Genomic DNA, 24347 nt, shown 5'->3' with positions numbered 1-24347 from the left:
ACCAGAATGTCCTCATCTAGTCCTTCTTAGATTATTATCATTCATCCCCATGATGAATTCATTGTTACCAGCTCAACGCCCTTCACTTCTTAACTGTATTACAGTTTTGATGTCTGTTCTTTACTTATTAGATCGCAATAATGGAAAGGGTTGGATTTGAGATCCCAGTCCTAGCCCACCCCATGCCCGTCCTTTCTCCTCCACCCCACTGACCACTCCCCCCTCTGTTTTCTCTGTCTTCTAGACTGATTTTGAGAAGGACGTGGATATGGCTTGTAGATCAGGTGAGCACATCACAGGTGAGGAATCAACAAGTGACCTGGTTTGGGGATTGAACTTGACCTTTAATTTTTTTTTTTATAAATTATGCTTATTTTCTGTTTGTGCGGAATTGTGCAGCCTGTGGTCTGTTTGCCTGAATTATTCCTTGCTCATCCCACCCCAAATAACTCCCGGTTTCACCCACTTCCTCTGCCAGCTCCCCTTCTACTGCTGTGTTTTAGGTTTGAGGTGTGAGCTGAGATCCAAGAAAAATTCCATTGGGCAGATTTGGTGGAACAGGCACAAGAGAGAGTGCACTGACTTGGAGCCCAGCTAGTTGTGAAGGAGGCAGCCTTGTTTATTCATGTTCCTGCCCCATCCACATATACAGAGGGCACATTTGGTGGGGGGAGGTCTAATTTTTACATCAAAAGGAGTACACAGATGAGAGGAGTTGAACTCCCCCCTCCACTTTTGCAGCTGGGCTAGGCTAGGACCAAAGGGAGAATGGGGAAAGAGAAGGTTCAGATCCCCTATTTGTGCCCCCCTCTTAATGTCAAACTTCGGGCCTTCCAGTTGATATGTGATTTAGGCAGATGCATGAATAGCAAACACGGTGACTCTGATGACACCTAGTTTAGCCCTTGGCATGTCTTCCTCTCAGTTCTCAAGATGAAGAGTTCTCAAGTCTTTGCTCTCCACTGGGGTGACATGTGATCCGCCTTATGTAGGAAGGTCCAGATGAATTGACCATTTCCCCTGATATTTGAATGAATCAATCTGTACTGGGAAATACATCAGAGTGTGAGTGCCAGAGCACATGGGGAGTGCCCAGTGGTGCTCATCCTCTTAGGCGCACCAGATCAGGTCACCATGCAAAATGTCAGCTCATATAGACCTGACCTCATAAGAACTGGATGTTGGAATTTGCACTTGCAGTGCTTCCTTCCTTCCCCTTGCATTGCTTGAGACATGGCAGACGACTGGCTTCTCCACCACCCTCTGCTTTGTCCACTGCCCTTCCCAGCCTCCTTGCCCTTCCCAAACCTTGTGCCTTCAGGTGCCCCCCCCATGAGTGGCATGGACCACTGGACTACCTCCTCTTCCTGTTCCTGCTTAAGCAGAGTCAGCACTGTGCTTGCTGGCAGCAATAGCTCTGTGGAGACTGTCCTGCTGCCTGTCCTTTCCTGAAATGCTCTGCTCTCCTGCATCCTTGACTCAGCTGAAGAAAACCTTTGAGGCTTTCTTGAGCTCATCTATAATGATTCCCCCTCTTGCTTCCCAATAAGATCATTACCGGCTCACTCACACCCCACACAAAATCCCAATCTTCCAAACCAGGATCTCTTTTTGAAGGCTTCGGTGAGAAACCTACTGCTTGCATTTCTTTTGTTCATCTGCATCCCACTCCTTCTTTCTGTCTTTATCAGAGACGCTTCATGCAGTCTGAGATAGCAAAGCCTTTTTGCCATCATCAGTACACTTTCCAGGCAGGTGGGGGACCAATCCCAGAGTCCTGGTGAGTGTACACAGTTGCTGCAGTGATGCATTACATTTTTAGGTGCACCCACGGAACATTCTGCAGCAAAATTTAAGATGAAACATGTGAAGTGTTCTCTCTGTGTGTGTTTCATCTTTGTCGCCCAGCCATCTGTTTCCCTGCATAGCCTTTATAAATTCATCTCAGTCCCTTTTATCTGTCCATCCACTTATCTAGCCATCTTTAGATAGTGATTTCCCTCTTCTTGTCAGCTGCTTGTCTATATGGCAGCTTTCCAGGGAATTTTCTCTCTGCTGGGTATTGCAGCTAAGGCTGAGACAAAAGTGTCTGCAAATTTTTGAAAGCAAATTTCAGGGGTCGGGCAAAAGGTTTCCTGGAGTGACCCCTTGGCTGCATCTTCTCTTCAGTGCCCTCCATTGACTTCATCAGAAGACAGTCCTAAAGTCTGTCTTTACTATGGAAAACTCACTTCTGATTTGCTCCATGTTGCAAAAGTCAGACTGACAGACAGTACTGATGGCAAGCAGATTCTGCCCATCCATAAGAAGTTGGGCTGTAAGTGGTAGCACAGATGATGGCAATTTGCCTAGATGTCTTTAAGAGGGGATTGGACAAATTTCTGGAGGAAAAGTCCATCATGGGTTACAAGTCATGGTAGGTATGTGCAAGGTAGAGGCAGGCTGCCTCTGATTTCCAGATGCAGGGGAGGGCACCAGGACGCAGGTTGTGTCTGTTGTCTTGTGTGCTCCCTGGGGCATTTGGTGGGCCACTGTGAGATACAGGAAGCTGGACTAGATGGGCCTATGGCCTGACCCAGTGGGGCTGTTCTTATGTTCTTAACTACAATTCCCAGGAGGCCTTGCAGGTCTTGTTATCTGGTGTGCTCCCTGGGGCATTTGGTGGGCCACTGTGAGATACAGGAAGCTGGACTAGATGGGCCTATGGCCTGACCCAGTGGGGCTGTTCTTATGTTCTTAACTACAATTCCCAGGAGGCCTTGCAGGTCTCTTGTTATCAGGTGTGCTCCCTGGGGCATTTGGTGGGCTGCTGTGAGATACAGGAAGCTGGACTAGATGGGCCTATGGCCTGATCCAGTGGGGCTGTTCTTATGTTCTTAACTACAATTCCCTGGAAGCCTTGCAGGTCTCTTGTTATCTGGTGTGCTCCCTGAGGCATTTGGTGGGCCACTGTGAGATACAGGAAGCTGGACTAGATGGGCCTTTGGCCTGATCCAGCAGGGCTCTTCTTAGGTTCTTATGCTTTGCACACGGAAGGGCCCAGGTTCAACTTCCAGGCAGGGCTGGGAAAGAAACTGTGGAAAGCTGCTGACAGTCAGAAAAGACAGTGCTGGGCTAAGTGGATCAATGGTCTGACCCAGAAGAGAGCAGCTTCCTACAATTACTTCTCCCTAGTGGCATCCAAGTGGTGCAGGTTTGGGGAGGGGCCCTTGTCAGAAAACCTGGACCACTATTGCCTGCCAGTGTCTTGCACACCATCCTGAATTAGAGGAACGAAGGCAACTTCAGGTGCTCCAGAGTGAGCTTGATTGGGAGTCAACCACATCACACCCTTCCTGCTTACACAGGAACTCTTTATTGCTCCCTCCATCTTCAGAGTGCTTTCTCACTGCAAATGACATTCACCATTCAGCTGTGATGCTCCACTGTCTGCCGATCTCTACTCTCTCTTGCCTGGCTTCTTCTTCACCCCATTCCTTCTTTCTGTTTTATTTTTTCTTTCCTCTTTTCCCTCTAATCTTTTCTTAATGCCTGTTGGCAACCTTCAGTCTCGAAAGACTCTGGTATCGTGCTCCGAATGGTGGTTCTGGAACAGTGTCTAGTGTTGCTGAAAAGGCCGACTCGGGAGTAACAATCCCTTCCACACTGGGAGCAAGTGCAGTCTGTCCCTGGTCTGTCTCCCTGGCTATGGGCCTTCCTTCTTTGCCTCTTAGCCTCAATCTGTTGGCCAAGTGTCTCTTCAAACTCTTTTTTAATGCACAGACCCTAAATTTATCAAAACAGAAGGCACTGAAAGAAACACTCTTTGTTTCCCCACATTTTTTTTTCTGAGCAACCTTGTGTCATATTAGACATGATGATAAACATATCATCATCTTTCCTTTAACACAGCAGCCACAGGGGTGGGGAGAACTGCAGCGTGGGGTAGGACAAACAGCCCAATCCTATCCAAACCCCCTGCCAATGCAGCCAGGCCACCCCAGGGAGCTGTCCCGGAGTTCTCTTCTGGGTAAGGGAACATTTATTCCCTTGGCCAGGAGTAAGCCTCTGCTGCTGAAATGGATCTACTCAGACCCACACCAGTGAATTTTTTGGTACAAGTCTGAGTAGACCCAGGAATATAGCCGCCTTCCCAGCCTCAATATGCCCCTGTCCCTGCCCCAGTCTCTGCTCTGCTCTTCCCACCTTGCTCCATCTGCCCCCAGTGCTGACTTGCCAGTGCTGGGGCTGTTCCTGGCTCCAGCAGCCAAGCCATGCCCTATGATGTGTAGCCTTAAAGCAACTCAAATTCTGGCAGCGCAAAGGCTGTTAATTCCTTATCTCCATGCAAAAATGATTATTCTTTCTGCACAGATTTTTGTGATCCCAGCAAATAAATAAATAAATATATATATATATATATATATATATATATATATATATATATATATATAGAGAGAGAGAGAGAGAGAGAGAGAGAGAGAGAGAGAGAGAGAGAGAGAGAAGATGAATATATTTATATATTCTTCTCTCTTCAAATCTGCCACTTGGTGCCAAAAAGAAGCAGCTATTGGTATTATTTGAACCATTTTGAAACAGGCATACAGACCCTCTTCTCAAGAATCTTAGGAATCATAGCTATATGAGTGTATGGAGAATTCTTCTTTAAATATTACTTGAAAGAATCCACACTAACTGCTGATAGAGTGCACACAGGTTTGTCTGCAGAGAAAACTGCAGAAATGCATTTCTGGTTACCATTTCCAAAGAGGCCCAGTTCCAAATTCCTTTCAAGTTTGGTTTTAAATCATCACTGCATATAATACTGAACCCATGCCGAGTTGCTTCCTTTGCTGGACTTTCCCCTTACTCACACCACCCCTTACTCACACCACTCACACCACTCTTGCCGGAAAAAAGTCGTACAGTCATGCAATAGTTCTGCACCATAAGAAATGAACTTAACGTGCAAGGGCGGGTACCAGGATGCAGGTCTCTTTGTTGCCTTTTGTGCTCCCTGGGGCAATTGGTGGGCCACTGTGAGATGCAGGAAGCTGGACTAGATAGGCCTTTGGCCTGATCCAGCGGGCCTTTTCTTATGTTCTTATGTTAATAAGGGATAACACAGAGCAATTCCACCATGCAAAGAACCTAGGATGGATGTCCACTGTGCTGATTCAGACCCTGCTGCATCCCACCAAGGAGATACTAATACAGTATCTGGGGAAAATCAATCACTCAATCAATCCCTGTGTAGCTTGTCTGAGTAGGACTCAGTGCAACAGAATGCCTTGATTGCTTTTGGGGGAAATTGTTTTATCATGGTTCAGCAAAATAGGAATTTCCAGAGTGAGTGCAATGGCAGATGTATTATTTCAAACCATTGATGTCCCCTTGATCAGATGAATTGTGTGCATTTAGAAGGTACTATCTTGCATAAGGAGAATTTATAAAAAGTATGCTATGCTCCACACTAACAGGCCATCTGTAGGCCAAAATATGTTGGATTGTTATCCGTGGCGTCGCTAAATGGGGTGCAAAGCACTAAATTTTGCAGGGAGACTCAGTGCCATGTGCAAGCGGCCCCTCCCCCTCCAGAGCCATTCTGGGCGGGGGGAGCAAAACGGAGGCGAATGCAGGATGGAGCGCATGGGCAGCCAAGGTGGATGACTCCATTTTCCTCCCTGCGCTCGGAATCGCTCAGAAGGGAAGGGTCCGCTTGCAGGCCATGCTGAGGCTCCCTGCAAAGCTTAGTGGATTGCACCCCCTCTAGCTACACCACTAACTGTTATTGAGCTTGAAATATATCTGTCTTTGCAGCTGTCTACAGATTTGTCTGTAAATTGTCTGACTTGTTTGAACATGTACTTGTTGGATAATATGGTTTTATCTGTGAGCCCTTTATTGGGATAGAAAGGCAGGATATAAATTCAATAAATAAATAAATAGAGCCTCACAACCCAATCCTATCCACACTTTCCTGGGAGTAAACCCCATTGACTCTAATGTGACTTACTTCTGAGTAGACATGGATAGGATTGGGCTGTCATTCACTATAGCAAGTAGTAGTCTGGGCACACTATATCCTTTTAGCACATAAACTGCAGACTTGTATTCCCCTTGGGTGTGCTGAAGTGAGTGGAATACCAAATTCACTCAAAGTAACTGAATGTAATGAGGAAAGGTATGCGGTGATGACGTCTTTGCTGGGATTCCTGGCCTGTGCAGTGGGCCCTCCTTATAGGCTCAGCATTTGAGCATCCGCGGATGTCAAGTCCCTGCTCAGAGAACCTCAGCTGGGAGGTGAAGCCTCCTGCCCAGTTTGCTGCTCCCCAGACACGCCTGCCCTGGCGTACCGCCCAAGCTGAACTTGCTTCGGGGAGTCTGACAAGTCAGAAACCTGGCAATGACTTGATGCCTGGCCCCTGAGCCCCCAAAAGTTGCCGGCCCCTGGTCTGGAGAGTGTGGCCACCCACAAAAGTCTCATTCAATATTGGAGAGATGTGGAAACTTCATTTTATTTTCCGTTGGAGATGGTAGTCAGTTCTCGCTTAGTGCACCAGTCTTTTGCTGTGATCTAGAGTCCTGTAGATCCTCTAACCTAAACAGCGGAGTCAGCAACCAGCATGTTGAGCCGTCTTAGAGTTTGCTTGTGTCATTGATTTCATTTGCTTGCTGTTCGCATCAAGGTCAAGGTAGCATCTAGAACCAATTAAAAGCCAGCCTTGTGCTGTTGTGTTTCACAACTTGATTCTTCAGCCATAGCTGGAAAGTACTTGATTGGTGTCACCAAACCACATTTATTCGCCCTTCTTCCTGGGGGGGGGGGATAGGCAAAAGGTAAAAACTACCTTGCTGAAGTGTTGGGTAAGTAGAGTTCGGCTCCATGAGTCCTTCCCTAACGGCTGACTGTCTTGTTCTGATGGCATTGAGGCTGATGTTGCCTCAATGACCCTTTCCCCTCGGACCTCAGAGTTAAGTGCATTACATGGTTTTCTGTGTGTGATGGCCACGTTCATCCCCTCCTTCAGAAGGTGGCCCTTCCTTTTTCTTACTAGTGCTGAAGTGTCTCCCCTTTTGTGCTGATCACATTCATCAACATCAAAGTCTTGCAGCACCTTTCAATCTTTAGCTAGACTTTGAGGTGCTCCAAGACTCTTTCCTGTTTTTGCCACCACAGACTAACACAGCTACTCCTCTGGAAGTTCTGACCACATTCAACCTAATGATCCAGCTTTGCAAAAGGAACACCAAGCCCACTGCATGGGTCCCGAGATCTGCCATTACACTGGCAGCCCAATCCTATGCATGTCTACTCAGAAGTAAGTCCCATGAGAGTCAGTGGGGCTTATTCCCAGGAAAGTGTGGATAAGATTGGGCTGTGAGGCTGCAATCCAATTTACACTTACCTAGGAGTAAGTCCCATTGAACTAAATGAGACTTACTTTTCAGTAAACATGCTGTAAAACAACATCCATTGGAATTTCAGAGCCCCAAGAAAGCTTCAAACAGAACTACGGTACTTCTCAATCCTACCAAATGAAAACTAAAGAGTGACATCCTGGTTTTGGGAAGCTACTTCTGCACACGCTTTTGTTCTCTTCAAGAAGAGAAGGGTAAAGTAAGGGCAGAATCGACCTCCAGAGATAGAAAGCATTGGCAGGTCTTGTCAGTGCAACGGGGAGTAGAAAGAAAAAGGAAGGAAACTACACTAAGATCCAAATAGGGGGATACCTGGTATCAGAGTTACTCAAGAGGTTGTGAATCCTCTGTTTCCTCTAAAGACTATTAAAATTTTTTAATTAGGATATATAGGAACAAGGAAGATTCAGCTTGAACTAACACTGCAAGTCAGCTGAAAAATCATCTTTCCTGGGTGTAAGGTCCATTGAACACAGTGGAGCTATCTTTTTGAATAAACATGCATAGAATTGTGCTGCCAGGCTATATCTGATTTATTGGAAGCCTAAGAGCCCAATTCTATCCCCTACCATGCCGTAGTATGTAACAGTGCAGCCTGTGCAACTGCTTGCACATCCATATGACCTGTTTTTCCCCTATGACAGAAATTAAATGGGATAGAGTTAAATAAGAGGAGATCCCAGGGTACTTGTCCACACCAACAGAACTACAGTACAGGTCCAACCTGTTTTACATGGATTTTTTATACACGGATTTGACTCAACACAAATGGCCCCTGCAAATGAGAAGGAATGTGCTGATCCCTGGAGAAGGGGAAAAATGTGTCCCTTTAAAATCAGTTTAAAAAACTGAACAGTCCTTTAACAACAGCCTCCTTAATGAGAGAGAGAGAGGGAGGGCAGCTGGCTGACAATCCATCAATCCTTCTCTCTCTAGCAGACCCCTCCATTCCCCCTGAGCAGGTGAAAAAAAGGTGATCACTTTACAGTGGTGAAGGGAGGGGCTTAGTGAAGCTTTCTAAGCTCTTGGAAGAGGACTGGTTGATGGAATGTCTTCTTAATGGCTCTTATCTTACATCACAAAGGTCAGCAAGGCTGTTTTTAAATCACTGGAGCAAAGAAACTTTGTTTTTTAAATTGATTTGCTATAGTGCGTTTTATGCCGTGTGCGAATAGTGCGTATAGTGCCATTTTTTGCCCTGAGTGCTTGGAACGGAACCCACACGAATAATTAGTCTCAACCTGTAATTGCATCAAAACTTAAATCTGGTGGATGACCCTGGCACCCTTTGCAAATACAGTATATACTCGTACATTATTTAGGGTTTTGCTTTTTTAAAAAAAAAAAAATTAAATTCCTAATCCCAATCAGAAGACTTAGGGAATAGGACAGTAATTTAAAACACATTTATTGGATCAGATAAATTAGGTCCTTTTAGGAAGAAAGGTGGGGTAGAAATGCAGCAAATAAACAGACAAAAAGAGAGAATTTATTCCTTCCACTTTCCATGCAGTAAATTTATAGAAAGTAAAATATGTTTGTGGTATTTATCATTTTTCAAGCAACCACCATATAACACACTAGAAAAAATTATCATAAAACATTTCTCTTAAAACGAATCAGAAATCCATCAGTCATACTAAAAAAGCAGTCAAATACTGTACCATCATTTTAAAAGGCAGCACTAGTATACATGATTTTTAAAATGTGCATTGGAAGAGATGTGTCTTAGCTGCCACCAAAAATCATGTAAAAATAAGACCAGGCCAGCTCCCTCGTAAGGGTGTTCCAGAGGTGTGAACCCCAAAAAGATGTTCCTTCTGTTCACCCACTGTTTTTTTCTCACAACAAAGGGAACCTAAGTAGGGCTTCAAAGGTTGTATGGAATACAACCTTTATTCCTTCCTTTAGAAGCTCCTTTAGGGTGCCTACTCCATGGAGCATTAGTAGAGGCAAAGTGTACAAATCCAGGCTGAAATACTGGCACCCTAAAGGAGCTTCTATTCTGGAGAGTGGAGGGCGGGTGCTTGAGTCTTTGTTGTTGTGTCGTAAGGTTTCTGGCATAGCCACTGATGGTCTTCCTCTTTTCCCCCAACTCATTAGTGCTAAATAAAGACATCAGCACTTGCCGCACAATGACCATTACAGGGACGCTGAAGCGCCCATCTCTGCAGGACGAGGAGAAGCTGAAGCTGAACCACCAGAAGGGTTCGTCGAACTTTAACAGTCTTCCAGCCAATGTCTCCAAGATGCACCTCCAAGGCTCCCCACACTACCTGGGGGCCATCAACCTCAATGACTTCAGCAACCACACCCTCACTCTGAAAAAGGATAAGAGCCAGCCACCCAAGTCCATCTACATCTGCGATGGGGACATCTTTAAAAAACTGGACACCGAGCTCTCCCGGGCGCAGGATCAAGCCATAGATACCAGCTATGTCATCCTGCCCACTAACACCTCCACCTTGCGACCCAAACCGCCACCGCCACCGCCTAAGGATGATACAAAATACAGCATCAACATTGACCAGATGCCACAGACGAGGCTCATCCACCTCAGCATGGCCACTGACCCAGGTTTTGTGGTTAAGAGCCCCCCAAGGGAACCGGTGGTGATGAGCTGTGGGGAAGCTCAGGCCTCCCCGATGCTGCAACAGCAACAGCACCAGCAGTTGTCGCCTCCCGTGGTCAACAAATCTGGTGACTCACAGATGCCAAACAGCTTGTTAGACACGGGTGAATCCGGAAACTCTGGAACGGTGTCCAAGAGCGAGACAGTCTCCACACTTTCCATGAGCTCCCTCGAGGTAAGTGGAATGCATAGCATCAGGAATGACCCTTTTTGCACTCCTGCAAGAAGTCAAACAGCTGAGACACATTGAACAGAGGAGAAAGTAATCTTGTATTAACTCTCATACCTGTTTACATCTTTGTGGTTTTGTTCCCTCCCTCCTTCCTGCCTTTCAAAGCTACTGCTCAGCAGCTGGGCATTGTAGACTCAGCTCACCTGCTGTATCTGTGCTTAATGTGACCATTCAAATAGCTAGAATTTAGTGAGAAAAGTGGTTAAAACTTTTAGGATATCTCCTAAAAAAAGGAGAGACTTTAGGACATCACTGTCCTACAGTGCCTATGTTCACGGACATATTTCTGGATTTCATGCCCTATGCTATTGATGCCTGCACTACGGAATTTAAAAAGCATCACCAGTCCACACTCTTTATCTCCACAGTTTGACAAATAAGAGATCCCATTTCACCATCCACAAATCCTTTGCAAAAAGCGTTTTGTTCACTTTTCTCTCAAAAATGCATTATGCATTTGTATTTTCTCAAATCAGGAGTTTGAACCAGGTATTTCAGTGGTTCCCATGGTGGTAGCCGCTGGGGAGGGCACTGCTTTTGCATCTGTTTGTTGCCAAAATTCCTTTGAAGATATCCATGGAGTGCATCATCTCATGGGATTGTTTCCGTGCAAACGTGCCTGTGGAAATCTTGTGGTGAAAATTCAGGGGTTAAAATGATGTGTGTGAACAGGTTCGAGGGGGCGATTGTGCCACTGTTGACTTCTAGTAACTTGTCTCTCTTTCAACCCCTAGAGACGGAAATCTCGATATGCAGAGTTAGATTTTGAGGTGAGTGTGAGTGCTTCTTCTGTTTTCAACTCCTGTTTCCATCATGAAGAGCAGGTGGAGATGAAAATAAAACTTCTTGTTCACCAGCGCAGATGTCTGAAGAACACACTTGTAAACCGCTTTGTGAACTTTTAGTTGAAAAGCGGTATATAAATACTGTTAATAAATACTGTTAATAAATAGAGCAGAGCCGAATGTTATGAGTGTCATGAAGTGTTCAGGTTTGATAAGTTGGAGCCCCAACGTAAGGAAGCAAACAATCCCTTATCTTGAGGAGGCCTCCATGACTGCTCCCCATGAAGGATGCACTGCACGCCCTGCATTGACACTGAAAAGTCGGATAGGATTGTGCCCTGTATAAATTGAATTGAATTTTGGGGAAATGAATATGTCTCCATTTTGCTCCCACCACCTAGAATGGCTTGGAAGGGGGGAGGGGTCCTTTTCACACTGCACTGAGGCCTCACTCCCGAATCGGCCTTTTCAGCCACACTAGACGCTGCTCCAGAACCACCATTCAGAGTGCAATACCAGAGTCTCTCGAGACTGAAGGAGGCTCCCTGAAAAACTTAGTGCTTTGCCCCTCTAGCTATGCCACTGATGGGGCCTACACCACTTAGCCATACTGCTGCTAACTGTTTCACTTTATCTGCAAGGAAAGACCAGCTGTTGAGCCTTTTCTACCTTCTTCAGAATCAGGCCCCATTCTGCCTCAATCATGTCACCTGTAGCTGGCAGATAAAACTGACTGTCCAGCCCATAACAATTAGACTGGTGTGATTTTTTTTCTTCTTTTTCCATCTTTGCATAACGAAAGTGAAGTGTCTTAAAGCTTCCTGCCCTAAAGGAGAAAACCACAGAGTGAGGTGGGGGGAAATGCCCAATGATATGTGAGTTTATATCTTACGGAGTTTATAGAAAACCCAGCCGCCCTGGGTCCCTTTGGGGAGAAGGGCGGGATAGAAATAAAGTTTTATTATTTTTATTATTATTATAGAAAACGTCCTGCCTGAGGCCTTGAGGAAGACCTAATCGGTTTCTCACTTTCATGTCTGCTACAGAAAATCATGCACACCAGAAAACGTCACCAAGACATGTTCCAGGACTTGAACAGGAAGCTGCAGCATGCAGACAAAGAGAAGGAGTCTCCAACCACAGACAGCAAGGTGAGTCCTCAGCCTGGACACTTTCAGGAAACTGGGTCTTCCAGGGCCTGAATACGGAGCTCCCAAAGGAAGGACGCAAGAAATTCTAAACCATGATTTGGCACCCATGAGCAATGATCCCCTGACCATAACATGCTCTAAGGGACGGTGTCTGCAGGTGAAAAATCTCTTTTCCCCCTGTTGAATTTTCCTGTTTCGGTCTGGGAAAACAACCTGGACCACCTGAAAAAACACTGAAAATCTTACAAGTATAAAGGAGACTGAAGCCCCTCTTTTTCTGGTACTCTGTACTGACTTTTATTGTGTGTGTGTGTGTGTGTGTGTGTGTGTGTGTGGTTGTTTTCTAAACCATAAAGTGATAAAGCAGTGGTACTCAAACTTTTCCGGCCAGTGGCTCCCTTGACCCCCGTGGCTGTTGGCCATGACTCCCCATCATGTTCCTAAGGGTTGGAAGTGACATCATTAAACAGGAAGTGGAGAGGAAGAGGGAGATGGGCAGAAGATGGGCTCGTATTCTGCCCAGGGGTGTGACTGTATCACTGTGAGAGGACATCCCGCGCCTCCCTCCCTCACAGCTTGAATAACATTGGAATAAAGGCATGGAGTGAGCATAGAAGGGCCACAGGACCTGTTCAGCCCAACCATGCCACAAGACAGTTTCCCCACATGTAAGACAAGTCTTGCAGCTTGCATGCAATCAGCTCCAGTGACCTAGCAGCCAGCTGGAGGACAGGGCATCAAAAGACGCAGCTGGACAGAGGGGGAAATCAGTCGTGTATGGCATCCAAAACCTTAAACAGCTGCTTGACTCTTTGCTCAGCAAGTCACACGTAAAAGCACCCCAGGTCAAAGGCTGGGGGCTACACATGTAAAGCAGCATGCTCTGAAGTGGCAGGGTCTCCTACTTTGAACTGGGCTAGTGGCACTTTTGCCAAAGGTTGCCTACAAATGATAAAAATAATAAGGGCAATAAGGTACTAGGATATGTGGGTCCTGGATGACTGTGTCCTCGTCAAATATGTCCCAGTCATTGGCATCTCTGTACATGTCTGGTTTTTTTAAGCATCCTGGTCACTTGCATCCCACTATAACTGGGCAACAAACAATAATTGGGCATCAAACCCCATGTTATATATTCTAAGCGTCCTATCCTAGCCCAAAACCTAATATAATAATGCATAGATTGAGACACAGATGTCCAGGATGCTAAAGGAATGGACACAAATGTCCAATTCCAGGATGCATTTGAACAGGACACAGTTGTTCAGGATGCAATGACTCTATCAGTGACACAGCTAGAGGGGGTGCAAAGCACTAAGTTTTGCAGGAAGCCTCACCACAGTGTGCAAATGTGAGCCATTCCGGGCAGGGGGAACCAAATGGAGGCATAAGCATAAGTTGCTCCCCCAACTTGAAATGACTCAGGGGGGGGGGGTTTCTCGCATGCAGCAGGCAAAAGGCCCCTCCCTTTTAGAGCCATTCTGAACTGCGGGAGCAAAATGGAGGCATAAACCTCCCACATGGAATGCTTCCGAGGGGGAGGGGTCCCTCGCATGCCACAGTGAAGCTCCCTGCAAAACTTAGTGCTTTGCATCCCCTCCACCTACGCCACTGGGTCCTATCACTGGAAAAAAAACAAAAAAACTTAGAAGTTTTTTGAGTGAGGAATTACTTCCCCTGAGGTCAATCAAGGATCAAGGAAAGGATCTCTGTCCTGTATTCTGGACTGATTGACTCACAATTAATCTGAAAGAAATGCCCCCCTCCCCTTACAACCATCATCAAAGATAACTATTATTCTTTTCCCTTAGTAGCATATAACCTCGAGTGACCTCTCTGCCTCTCTCTGCATGCCTGTGATAAACTAACCAATGCAGTAATTCAGTATGGGGTTGCCTTCTAATTGAAGGTCCTTTTGAGGCCAGGCTTCAGCTGTGGATGATGGGTTTTGCATTGATTTCATCAAGCCCTCTGTTTTTATGGAAGAATCCACTTGACTGGCTACCCCCATCTCTTGTTATTTCACTGTGCTCCTCAACTTCTCAGCTGTATTGTGGTTTTGTCCGTGTGTACCAACCCACGTGCATTGGTCAAAGAGGGGGGAAAAACACCCTGTTCTTTCTTGTATGTTTAGGCCGTAAAACGATGGAGTGTTTCTTCGGGTGGAAGTGATAGAACTAATGCTAGCGTAAGTTTTACTACCTTAAAGAACTTCCTGGGTCCCCCTACCCTCCAAGCCTGATCATGATGCATGCCTTCAGATGCATTGCTAACCAGTGGAAATGTCTGGACCACTTGGTCACAAACAAAGCACCCTTTGTATGCCTCCTTGACCCTTTGACACCTGGCATCACACCACTAAGTGGACCCAGGGCAGGTCTTCCAGTTCATCCTTCTACATTGCTAGAACCTTGATTGCATCCCTCCAAAGCCATAGTCCCCTACTCTTCCCCTGCCAGTCTCCCAAAGTGGCATCTTTTCCCATTTTCTCAGTAGCATGTTTTTTATTGTTATGAGCTTATCCTAATCCTACCCCGGGCTCACCAACCTCCAACCAGTGAAAAGAAATCAAGTGCTTTGAAACACATTCCCGTCAGTACTTGCTTGGTGGGAGATGGTTCTTGGTGTTATGGGAGATGGTCTTTGGATATCCCTTTGCTTTATTGCTCCCACCATCTGTCTTGGTGGGAGATGGTCTTTGGATACCCCTTTGCTTTATTTGATCATCACCACCTGCTCCATGTTCCGATGAGAGGCAGAAAATGAACTGCACACTGAGGCAGCTATTTGCCTCCTTTGATGGAATTACTGTTGGGTTTGAAGAAGCAGCTCATAGTGTGTTCAAGGAGGAAATCAGCTTTTTTTCTTTCAGGTGAGAGTAAGATTCATTGCATGAAACAAATTGATATAGTATATGATTGTGGGTGATTAAGGACATGTGAAGTGGGGATGGGCTACACCAAAACAAAAAGGGGAGGGGAAGTAGGTGCTCAGTATCAAAAAGCTTGTTCTTGAGCACACATAGTTCTGATGCATTGGGGCCCAGCCATTCACAATTGCAGATATGGCCATAGCAACATATAGGATTTTGTTCCGGTGATTTTTCCCCCATGATTTTTCTCCATTATCATGGATTAATGATTTATTTACTAGACTTCAGCATTACCTCTCAACTTAGAGTTTCCAAGACAGTTTACTTTAGGGGGGAAAAAAACCAACAAGCCATTAAAACAGTGGTACTAAAACTCGTAATAGTTCAAGTATCAATGGCAGTCAGATTTATAAGGATGGAGCATTAAAAATCAAAGAATAGCCACTGCCACCAACTCGGTTATCAAAAAAATTAGGCCCTCATCTTCCGCCAAAATTCCAATTTCTGTAAGAAACCCCAAGCTGTGCAGTCATAAATCATGTGACATTCATCATGCAGACTGAGTATATCTCTACATACTGGTCTGCGGATGTACAAATAAAGGCCCTATTTGTACCCAAATTTGCCCCACCCAGGCACGCATGTCGAAAAGGTATGTGCTGCATGCTGGGTGGGGAAGGGAGTCAGACACCCTTCAGGAGGTAGGTAAAAAAAATTGTATTACTTCCTGGTAGGCTGCCCAATCTCCAGTGGTTTTCCTCAGACAGTCCACCTATTTTGGTGGTGGTGGAGGGATAAGAGGAGAGGATAAAGGAGGGTATAAGATCTGACATGTGCCACTGCTGCAGGATCCAGCCACTCCTGACTCCTCCCTTCATCTTCATCATCATCATCATTGGAGTGACATGTCATTTTTTGCCACAAATTACACGAGACAAGATAAGTTTTGGAATATAAACATTTATTTATTACAATATAAAATATGTAACCTTGCAGCTGGTCCGATTTGTTGCTTCTTCCTTGCACTGACCGTGTGAGGAAGGAACGAGAGGAAGGGATCGCAAAGCAGCTCGCCACTGCCTGAAGAGGTTGCTTTGCCACTGACAGTGGTGAGCCGGTTCACACCTCTCGCTCCTTCTTGTGCATGGGAGGACCAAGAAATAAGGAAGTGACTCTCTGCTGCTTGTGCAGGTTTTTTTTTCCCTGCAGGCAGCTGCAAGCCGGTTCACTCCCCCTCACTCCCTCCTCACATGAGCCAACCGCACAAGGATGGAATGAGGGGAGGGGATAGTGAAGCGGATGATCCAAAGCAAATCAACGCGGCTTGCATCTGCTGTGAGCTGGAGGGAGATGGTGACAGACTTGGGTTGAAGGGCACCCTGAATCCACCACTCCTCACCTGCCCCACCTGCCATTCACCACTAGTGCAAGCTGTCAGGTCACCTCATGATTGGGGCAGCCCAGCCTAACATACTGGAGGAGATTGCACAAGGAGGATTCCCCGGAAATGCTTGGAAAGAGCACATAGATGCATGTGGCTGAGAGCACAAGCTCCATCCGTCATCCCTGCCTGAAGTCTTGAGATCACTGGCTTCCTTGTGAACAAAGACTTGTGGAAATGAAAGAGAAGAACAGGCACAAGTCACTTTGTTGTGAGTAGAAAGGCACCGTCATGCAGAACTCAGCCAGTTGGAACATTAGACTTGAGAAGCCACTTAACTTTGTGATTGGAGTGAGGAGGTCCCTTTGCTCCAGCTGGGCGGTCCTTGAAGGCACTTGCCTTCCCCTGCAATGCACAGTACAGAAATACGAGGCAATCCTTTGTTCTTGCAGTGCCCGGAGCTAGCTTTGACAGGGATAAAAACAGCATTCCCACTTTTCTTTTTCCTTAGGGAGTTTTAATCCATGGTCAAGAGGAGGGACTGTGCCCCACAAGTGCCTCTTCTCTCTCTGTCATCCATTTGCTTTTGAACGGAAGCCTTTCACGCATGGATCTAATGCCAAATGTAGCTGCACAGAATTCATATGTAGAGGGACCGGTGTCAGTTATGCTAATGTAGCTCTTTTTTTAAATCAGCACATTGGATTAGAATAGGAGAAACCATGTGGTTAAATTCTAAGGCCTTCGCAAAGGGTGATATTCCCATTTGGCTGCAGACACTGCAGAAGGAGGGGCTCCTCTAGAAAGGAGGCCTTTCCTGATTGTTCTAGATTTATTTTTTCTCTGTTCATCAATACAGCCCACAATCCACACGGATCCTCTCCAACCAGCCTGCCAAGGCCTCTTCTCTTTCTCTCACATCCCATCATTGTTTCCTTTGTGCTGTAAAGCATCAAAATGAACCCACTCCCAGCATAGCTGTTCTCACTAGCTTAGCTACAGGGGCTGACGGCAGGGTAAGTATTGCAGGTGCTGCGGCAGCCTGTGTAACTGGCCCCTCCCACTCACCATTGGAACCAGAGTGGCTTACACAGCACATTGCTGCTCCTGCAGTGCTTGCCACACCACCACCCTCAGTAGCTGTTTTATTGGCTGTCCTCACACTGTTATCTGCACTGCCTTCTCCATTTGGTACACTGTTCAGCTCTCCTCAACAGCTGAAAACATGCATGGCTGACGTGCCAAACCCTGTGCATGTTTACTTGGAAGTAAATGTGGCCGTAATTCCTATTGGAATCAATGAGATGTAGGCCTTGTTCAAGCGATGAAGTACTTTCACATGCTGCATCACTGATCTCATTCATGTCCTTGAAGGCCCTTCTGGAAATGTGGCAGTCCCATCTAAGGAGTAAGGCAGGTGATGGCCCAACTTTCACTCATCATCACTATCAATTTTGCACAGGCCTTACTGGGGTTACAGCCCATTCTCAACCTGTGTTGGAACAGGCAGGCCAATTGGCCTGCACTATATCCAGCATAGGTTAGGGTCAGCCTGGAGGTCACCTTGGGGTATGGGGATATTTTCCCCCATGCTCCGTGTTGAACCCCAGCCTGCCCTGTGGGGCTACTCAGATCTGCATCAGCTAATTCGCTGGCTCAGGTAAGGCTGTCCAGCCCAAGGGTTGGGTCCCCTTCCTGGTCTCGATTTGGCTTGCACCACTGCAGCCTATCCTGCCTCCCTCTCTGGCCCAATCTGCCTCCCATTCCGTCCACACCCTGCCCAAAAACACCCCCTCTCCCCATCCCTGAAACATGCTCCCGCCACCCGCTTCACCCCCTGCGCTATCTGGCACAAGCCTACCTTGCTCAGCCAGCACAGGGACAAGATCTGGCAGGGGCAGGTCAGCGCATGCCCTTGTGCCAGCACAGGCTGCTCCCAAGTCATCACAAACATGCTCTATGGCATGTTTGCAATGCTCAGGTGCCCTGCGCCGGCACAAGTCCAAAGTAGGATTGCATCCTGAGAGTGGAATTTTGAATATCCTTCTTCTGTTTCACTTCACTGTGTTTTACAAAACTTAGATGGAATATTAATTGGCAATTGGAAAGAAAGAAAGAAAGAAAGAAAGAAAGAAAGAAAGAAAGAAAGAAAGAAAGAAAGAAAGAGGCCATCTATGGAGTTGTTGCATGAAAGACGTTGCCTGTCATAATAAGTTCTTCTAGCAGAACTAGACACACCCTGATTTCATCCCATCCGTAAGCCACGTGCTGGTCAGGGGCTGCTGTTGCCATTTGGCACATATCAGACACCTTTCCAATAATTCTGCCAGCAATGCCTCCCATGCACTTACCCGCGTTCAGGTGAAAGTATGGAGGATGCCTGCCACACGGAGATCCACACCAGAAAGATGTCATGCGCTGCTTGGCAAGAGATCTTCAGAGAAGGGGCAGGAAACATGACCTTTATCTCAGGGTGACCAACATGGCTACACAATGAAGGCCACTTCTATCGCCACGGAATAGGCAGTGGCCCAAGACAGGGAGTACATTTGCTATGAAAACATGAACACTTTTGCTTCCCTAGATCTCTTATAGATCTCAGCAAAATGTTTTTCAGGTAACTTCCAGCTCAGCTCTAAAAACGTTCTCCCCACCAGGACAGGAGAAGCAGTGAAGGACAGGCAGGCATTACACATTAATCCACTGTGGGAATCACCTGGAGTATAATTTCTTGGACAACCTGTAAACACACTGGAAAATAACCCTTGCTTATGCAGCTTGCTTATGTATTGGGTCCCTGAGGGCACAATCCTAACTGCGCACTAGGGCTGCAAAAGTGCCATAAAGCTTGTTTACGCCTCCTCAGGAGTTGGCTGGGCTGGCTCAGGGATGCACACCAGCCCACAGAGCCTGCATCCAGCATCTGCGCTGACTTGGGGAGGGAGGGTTGCATTGGCCAAGCTTGGCCAACACAAGGGTCTGGGGAGGGTGGGGAGGAGGCAGGAAGGAGGCTTTCTGGGGCAGGGGGCGGGCAAAGGGCGATCCTGGGAGTGGGCGGTCCTGGGGATACTGGTGGCTTACCCTGAGGTAAGGGGAAGAGTTTCCCCTTGCCTCTGGCCGAGCCACTTCTGGTCCCAGTCTTGCACTGGATACAACGCAGTCCTGCCTATGACAGCGCAAGATAGGATTGCACTGTAAACCTTGTGTGACAATCCATTCTGGGACGGGAGGATGCAACGGGCCCTGTCTCTATCCATTTTGGACCTAATCTAAAACCAAGATTGTGTTTAACATGGAAATAAATCCAAGTCACACTTCTGGTTTGGTAGCGTTTTGGCCCAGTCCTCTAGGCAAGTTGAGCCACTGGAACTCACCTTCCTGCAGTTCAGCATGCCTTAAAGCAGTCACAAAAGGCAGTGTGCCATTCAGTGCAACTGGACCACCACCACAAGTGGTGCGTAGCCATGCACAAGTGGCTGCTAAGAGGCCCTGGTACCAGTTGTGCAGGGGTGTAAGGTGAGTAGAATGGGAGAGGAAGGAACAGGTAGAGACCAGGGTGGGGAGGAGGGCATGTTGAGGCCAGAAAGGGGTGGCACTGCCAATATTTTATCCCCCTTTCTGGCCTCAAGCTGCCTTCCTGGGTCCACTTGGATTTGTGCCAGCATAATCACTCGTGCAGGTCTGGGTAGACCCATTCAAGCAATGAAGGCTTACCTGTGGTCAAGGGAACAAATGTTCCCTTACCAAGAGGAAACCTCGAAGACTCCCTCCCCCAACAGAATGCAGCACTTGCGCTAGTAGCACAGCTGCGTTGGCAGGGAGGTTTGGATAGGTTTGGGCCGCTAGTCTAGGAATGCCTGGTCTAAATGTGTTAGTACTGTTATTACTACTGCTATTTTGTTAAGATCTATTGTCATCTACTCACCCCATGGGGCATCCAAAATAGGTTCTGGAATGTTTGGCATGGACTAGAACAGCTGTCTCCAAACTGGAGACCACTGCGTAACTGAAAAGGCATCCCCCACATGACCGATGTTACCGTTGCACTGGGGAGGCATCCGTCCCTGCGGCTGATCTCCCTCAGACTGAACTCCAGCCCATCACTCCTTCCCAGAAATCCAGGTCTAATGGCTGCCAGGGTGATGGAATTCAAGGGTAGTGGGCCAGAGCACAGTGGCGGAGATTGGCAGCAAGAAAGGATGGCTCCCCATCAGAACAGTAAGTGCCACTCGCATGGGGGAGGGAAAAGACAGGGCAAGACAAAGACTGTTGTCTTGTGTGCTCCCTGGGCATTTGGTGGGCCACTGTGAGATACAGAAGGCTGGACTAGATGGGCCTTTGGTCTGATCCAGCAGGGCTCTGCTTATGTTCTTATGGCACTGGATTCTGCCTGTGGGAAAGGGTCTGGAGAGCCCTGGACTAGAGGGATAGAAAATTCCCTCCTGGATAGGTTGCATGGGTGGGTTTTGTTTAACATGGTACCAAGATTTTCTTTCTCCTGATGGCAACATCACAATTTCTTTCATAGTTTCTGTTCACCTGGAATGCAGGCACCCTGCATGTGAATCTGCTTTCATTTCCCCACTTCTGAGACTGTCACGTGATATTTATTCTGCATTGTGTTTTCCCTCTCCAGTAACCCCAGCTCTTTCACTTATTTTACATGAAAAGATCCCATTGTGAGCATCGCTAACAATGTTTTGCCTCCATGCTTGTTTTTAAGAGAATAATGTACGAATCCTGAACAATTTGAAAGCGTGGCAGTCCCTGCTGGGCTTCTGAACCTGCTATATTTGGTAGCTTTATGAACGAATCCTGCTGAGTTTATCTCTACATAAATCCCAGCATTGCTCTAATATGTGTAAGAATTGGGTGGAAAAGTGAAGGTGAATCTACTGGCAACTGCAGTCTGTCTCTTGCTTGTAACACAGGGATAGATGGTGAGGCTAAGAATGAAATTAGATGTGGTATCAGGAGATCCATAGTTAAATCTCCAGTGCTTTTAAAAACGTTTTAACCGCAGCTCCAGGGGAAGTGACCTCGATTGGTGCCACCAGGCTGGAAGAAAGTGATTGATCTCTTTCCCTTGTGCTATTGTCCCAATCCCAGCTGCTCTAGTTACTGCTTGCCCTGTTGCAAAAATCAATCAATCAATCAATCAGGTACACAAACATTATAGCACTTTGGCAGTTTATCTGCATCAGCCCTTCAGAAAATGGACCCTGGACAGAGACATCCTTTGTTTTACTATGTTCACCTGTATTGTGGAACACCACATCTTGGAGCAGGCATTTTCTCCAGAGCAAGGGAGAGGACAGAATGGTCCTTCTTGGGGGGGGGGGGGCAGCCACCTGAAGCTTTTGTGAATACTTTCACAATAAAGAAATCTTGTGCCACTTAACCAGGCCACTTTTTAATGGGTCAGAAGTTTTGCAGCTGGTTGGTCTCACTCGTTATTCAGCAAAACCTTCTAGCCCTCCTCTTCCCAAACTATTTGAAATCTAACCTCTTCCTTCTTTCTTCATTTCTATTTCTTTGCAGCAAGAAAAACAGCAGACACCAAACAAGAGACCCTGGGAAGGAATCCGGAAGGTTCAGTCACCACCAGCGTGGGTTAGAAAGGACATGGAGCCTGTTGTACAGTCTCCTTTGGAACTCAAAACTGTAGAATGGGAAAAAGCAGGGGCCACAATCCCTCTGGTGGGACAGGACATTATTGACCTCCAGACAGAGGTCTGAGGAGGAAAAGAGACTCTGAGGGTGTCTTTTCCCCCCTGGAATACAAAAACAAAACACAAACAGATAAGATTTTTTTTTAACAAAAACGAACCGATTAAATGTAATCGAACTGGAGAGAGCAAAGTCTAATGGTTTCTTTTTGAAACCTTTCCCTAAAAAGGAAGACGAAAATATGGGGTCACCTTTGTGTTGTTCTCTGCAGACAAAGTTGGGGAAACTATTACTTTGTAGAACATAGTAGCTGTAGGTGCAGAACGCAATGGTCTTTCCCAGGTAAGGAAGCAGGCCAGGGGGCAAGGAAGCAGGCCGAGGGGAAGGAAATGAAATAGGGGAAGGGGAGGATCAGAGTTGGGGTAAACTGGAAATCGCCGGCGGCAAGAGGTTGCTCATAGTGGCAAGAGGATGATTGGAGGATCTTCACGAAGAGGATGTCGACAGCCATGCTGTGACAATGGATGTCAGGAGTAAAGAAAATGGCAGTCAGAAAGAAAGATCCAACAGGAACAGCGAACAAACCAAGTGGCAAGTGGCCAGCTGCTTAACTGGACATAGCCAACTACTGCTTGGTTTTGTATAGGTGGAGGGGGGGGAGAGAAATATCCCGCTTTCCTTCAATCTCCTTCCTACCACCAGGAAGAAACCAGACACTGAGATTCTCAACCAAGACGAGGCCTCCTCATCGAGTTGGATTTCTCCAGTAGCCCTCCGCGAGCCAGCTCAGAGGATACCAAGTTGAGACAATGGGATGGGAGTCCTGCTGGGAGGCTCCCAAACGTCTTCTTCCATACTGGATTTCCTGGACTCTTAAAAATTAAAAAAAAAAAAAAGTGTGATGTTTGGACGACAAGGAGAGCTCCTCTTAAGACAACTAAGATCCACTCAAACTGTCTCCAGACAAAATGACTGGGAAGGGGAGGGTTAAAAAACAACAACAAAGAATGAAAAAAGAATGTAGGTCATTTTATTGACTGTTAGTAGATCATAGACAACAAGCTCATGGTGGACCTTTCGTACAAAGGCTCACATGGCCTCATTTTTTTTTCTTTGTTTTCAAAAGACTCGACAACACCTTTCCCTCTCACTGCTTTCTGAAAGTGAACAATACCCAGTTACCAGGCCTGGAGAATTTGAGGATATGGAGAACATTGCCTTAGGACTAAGAGACAAACTGGAAAAAACAAAAATGAGTAACATCCACTTGGGAAACAAAAAAATCTATTTTTTTTTCTTCTTTTTCTTTTCTTCAATAAAAAGAGAACTTGAAATCCAAGGAGGTTCCTTTCTTTGACTTGCGTTATTCCAAACGACTTTCCATACATTTGTACCATAAACAGGGCCAGGATGCCAGGCTGCTCTTCCAACTTTCCCCTCAGGAAAAAAAAAAATCGGGAAGCATTCATGTCTTTGTCATCCATTGCATTGAAATGTTCGGCGTTGAGGAAATTCCCTGGCGCTTTCTGCTCCCTTGACCCCAGGTAAAAATCTGATCCACACAGTCATTCATATCAGAACCACCTTGTGTAAATTAGGGTCAGGGACACTCCAATATCACCGTTTCCCCCACCCAATTCCAGCAAGGCAGCTGGTAGTGGTTCTACAAGAGGGCAAGACAAGGGTAGTTAGTACTTGATCAAGAAATCAGGACATTTTCTAATGAAAATGTTCATGGCATTACTTTTTTGTGGGGAGATCATGAATCACAAACATTTTTTAAAACTGTAAAACAGTCAGCAATATTTAAGCAAGAGGGAAAAATTCAGGGTTTTTTATAGAGAAAAATCAGCAATTTTTAGTAAATGCAGAAGTTCAACATCTTTCCATCCCCAGACAGAAAAAAAAAATACTCACAAGTTATCCCTCCATGCCTGTATCTTTAGAGTTTTAGCATCTTTCAATCTAGAGACCAAATACATTTTGTTATATTTTTGTTGCAAACCACAATTGTCTTTTGTCAGTGGGAAATAGTTTTTTGGGGATGCCCCCCCCCCCCAAAAAAAAATTCATTTTGTCAAAATGTGTTTATGGAATGAAATAGGTGATCAGGTTTAACCCTGCTGGGTTTCATATAATGGTTGTGATGCAGCGATGTGGGGTTTCTTCCACTTGCCTGCAGGTCTCTTTCTTTTCCGTCAGTGCAGAGTGTAACCCTGAGCA

At 46.3% G+C, this 24347-nt stretch overlaps 1 protein-coding gene across 1 annotated transcript in view; it reads left to right on the top strand.

The window, feature by feature from the left end:
* The window catches only part of ADGRB1 (adhesion G protein-coupled receptor B1), a 232251-nt gene extending 210058 nt beyond the window's left edge, over positions 1–22193 (top strand). Inside the window, exons 27-32 of the mRNA XM_066623182.1 lie at positions 245–299; positions 9505–10208; positions 11000–11035; positions 12097–12201; positions 14336–14389; positions 21996–22193. Of these exons, the coding sequence (XP_066479279.1) occupies positions 245–299; positions 9505–10208; positions 11000–11035; positions 12097–12201; positions 14336–14389; positions 21996–22193 (1152 nt within the window). The remainder of the gene's footprint in view (positions 1–244; positions 300–9504; positions 10209–10999; positions 11036–12096; positions 12202–14335; positions 14390–21995) is intronic.
* Positions 22194–24347: the final 2154 nt, after the last annotated feature.

Source organism: Tiliqua scincoides, chromosome 4, assembly GCF_035046505.1.
Source record: "Tiliqua scincoides isolate rTilSci1 chromosome 4, rTilSci1.hap2, whole genome shotgun sequence".
Taxonomy (NCBI): Eukaryota; Metazoa; Chordata; class Lepidosauria; order Squamata; family Scincidae; genus Tiliqua; species Tiliqua scincoides.
This window is presented reverse-complemented; position numbering and strand designations above follow the sequence as displayed.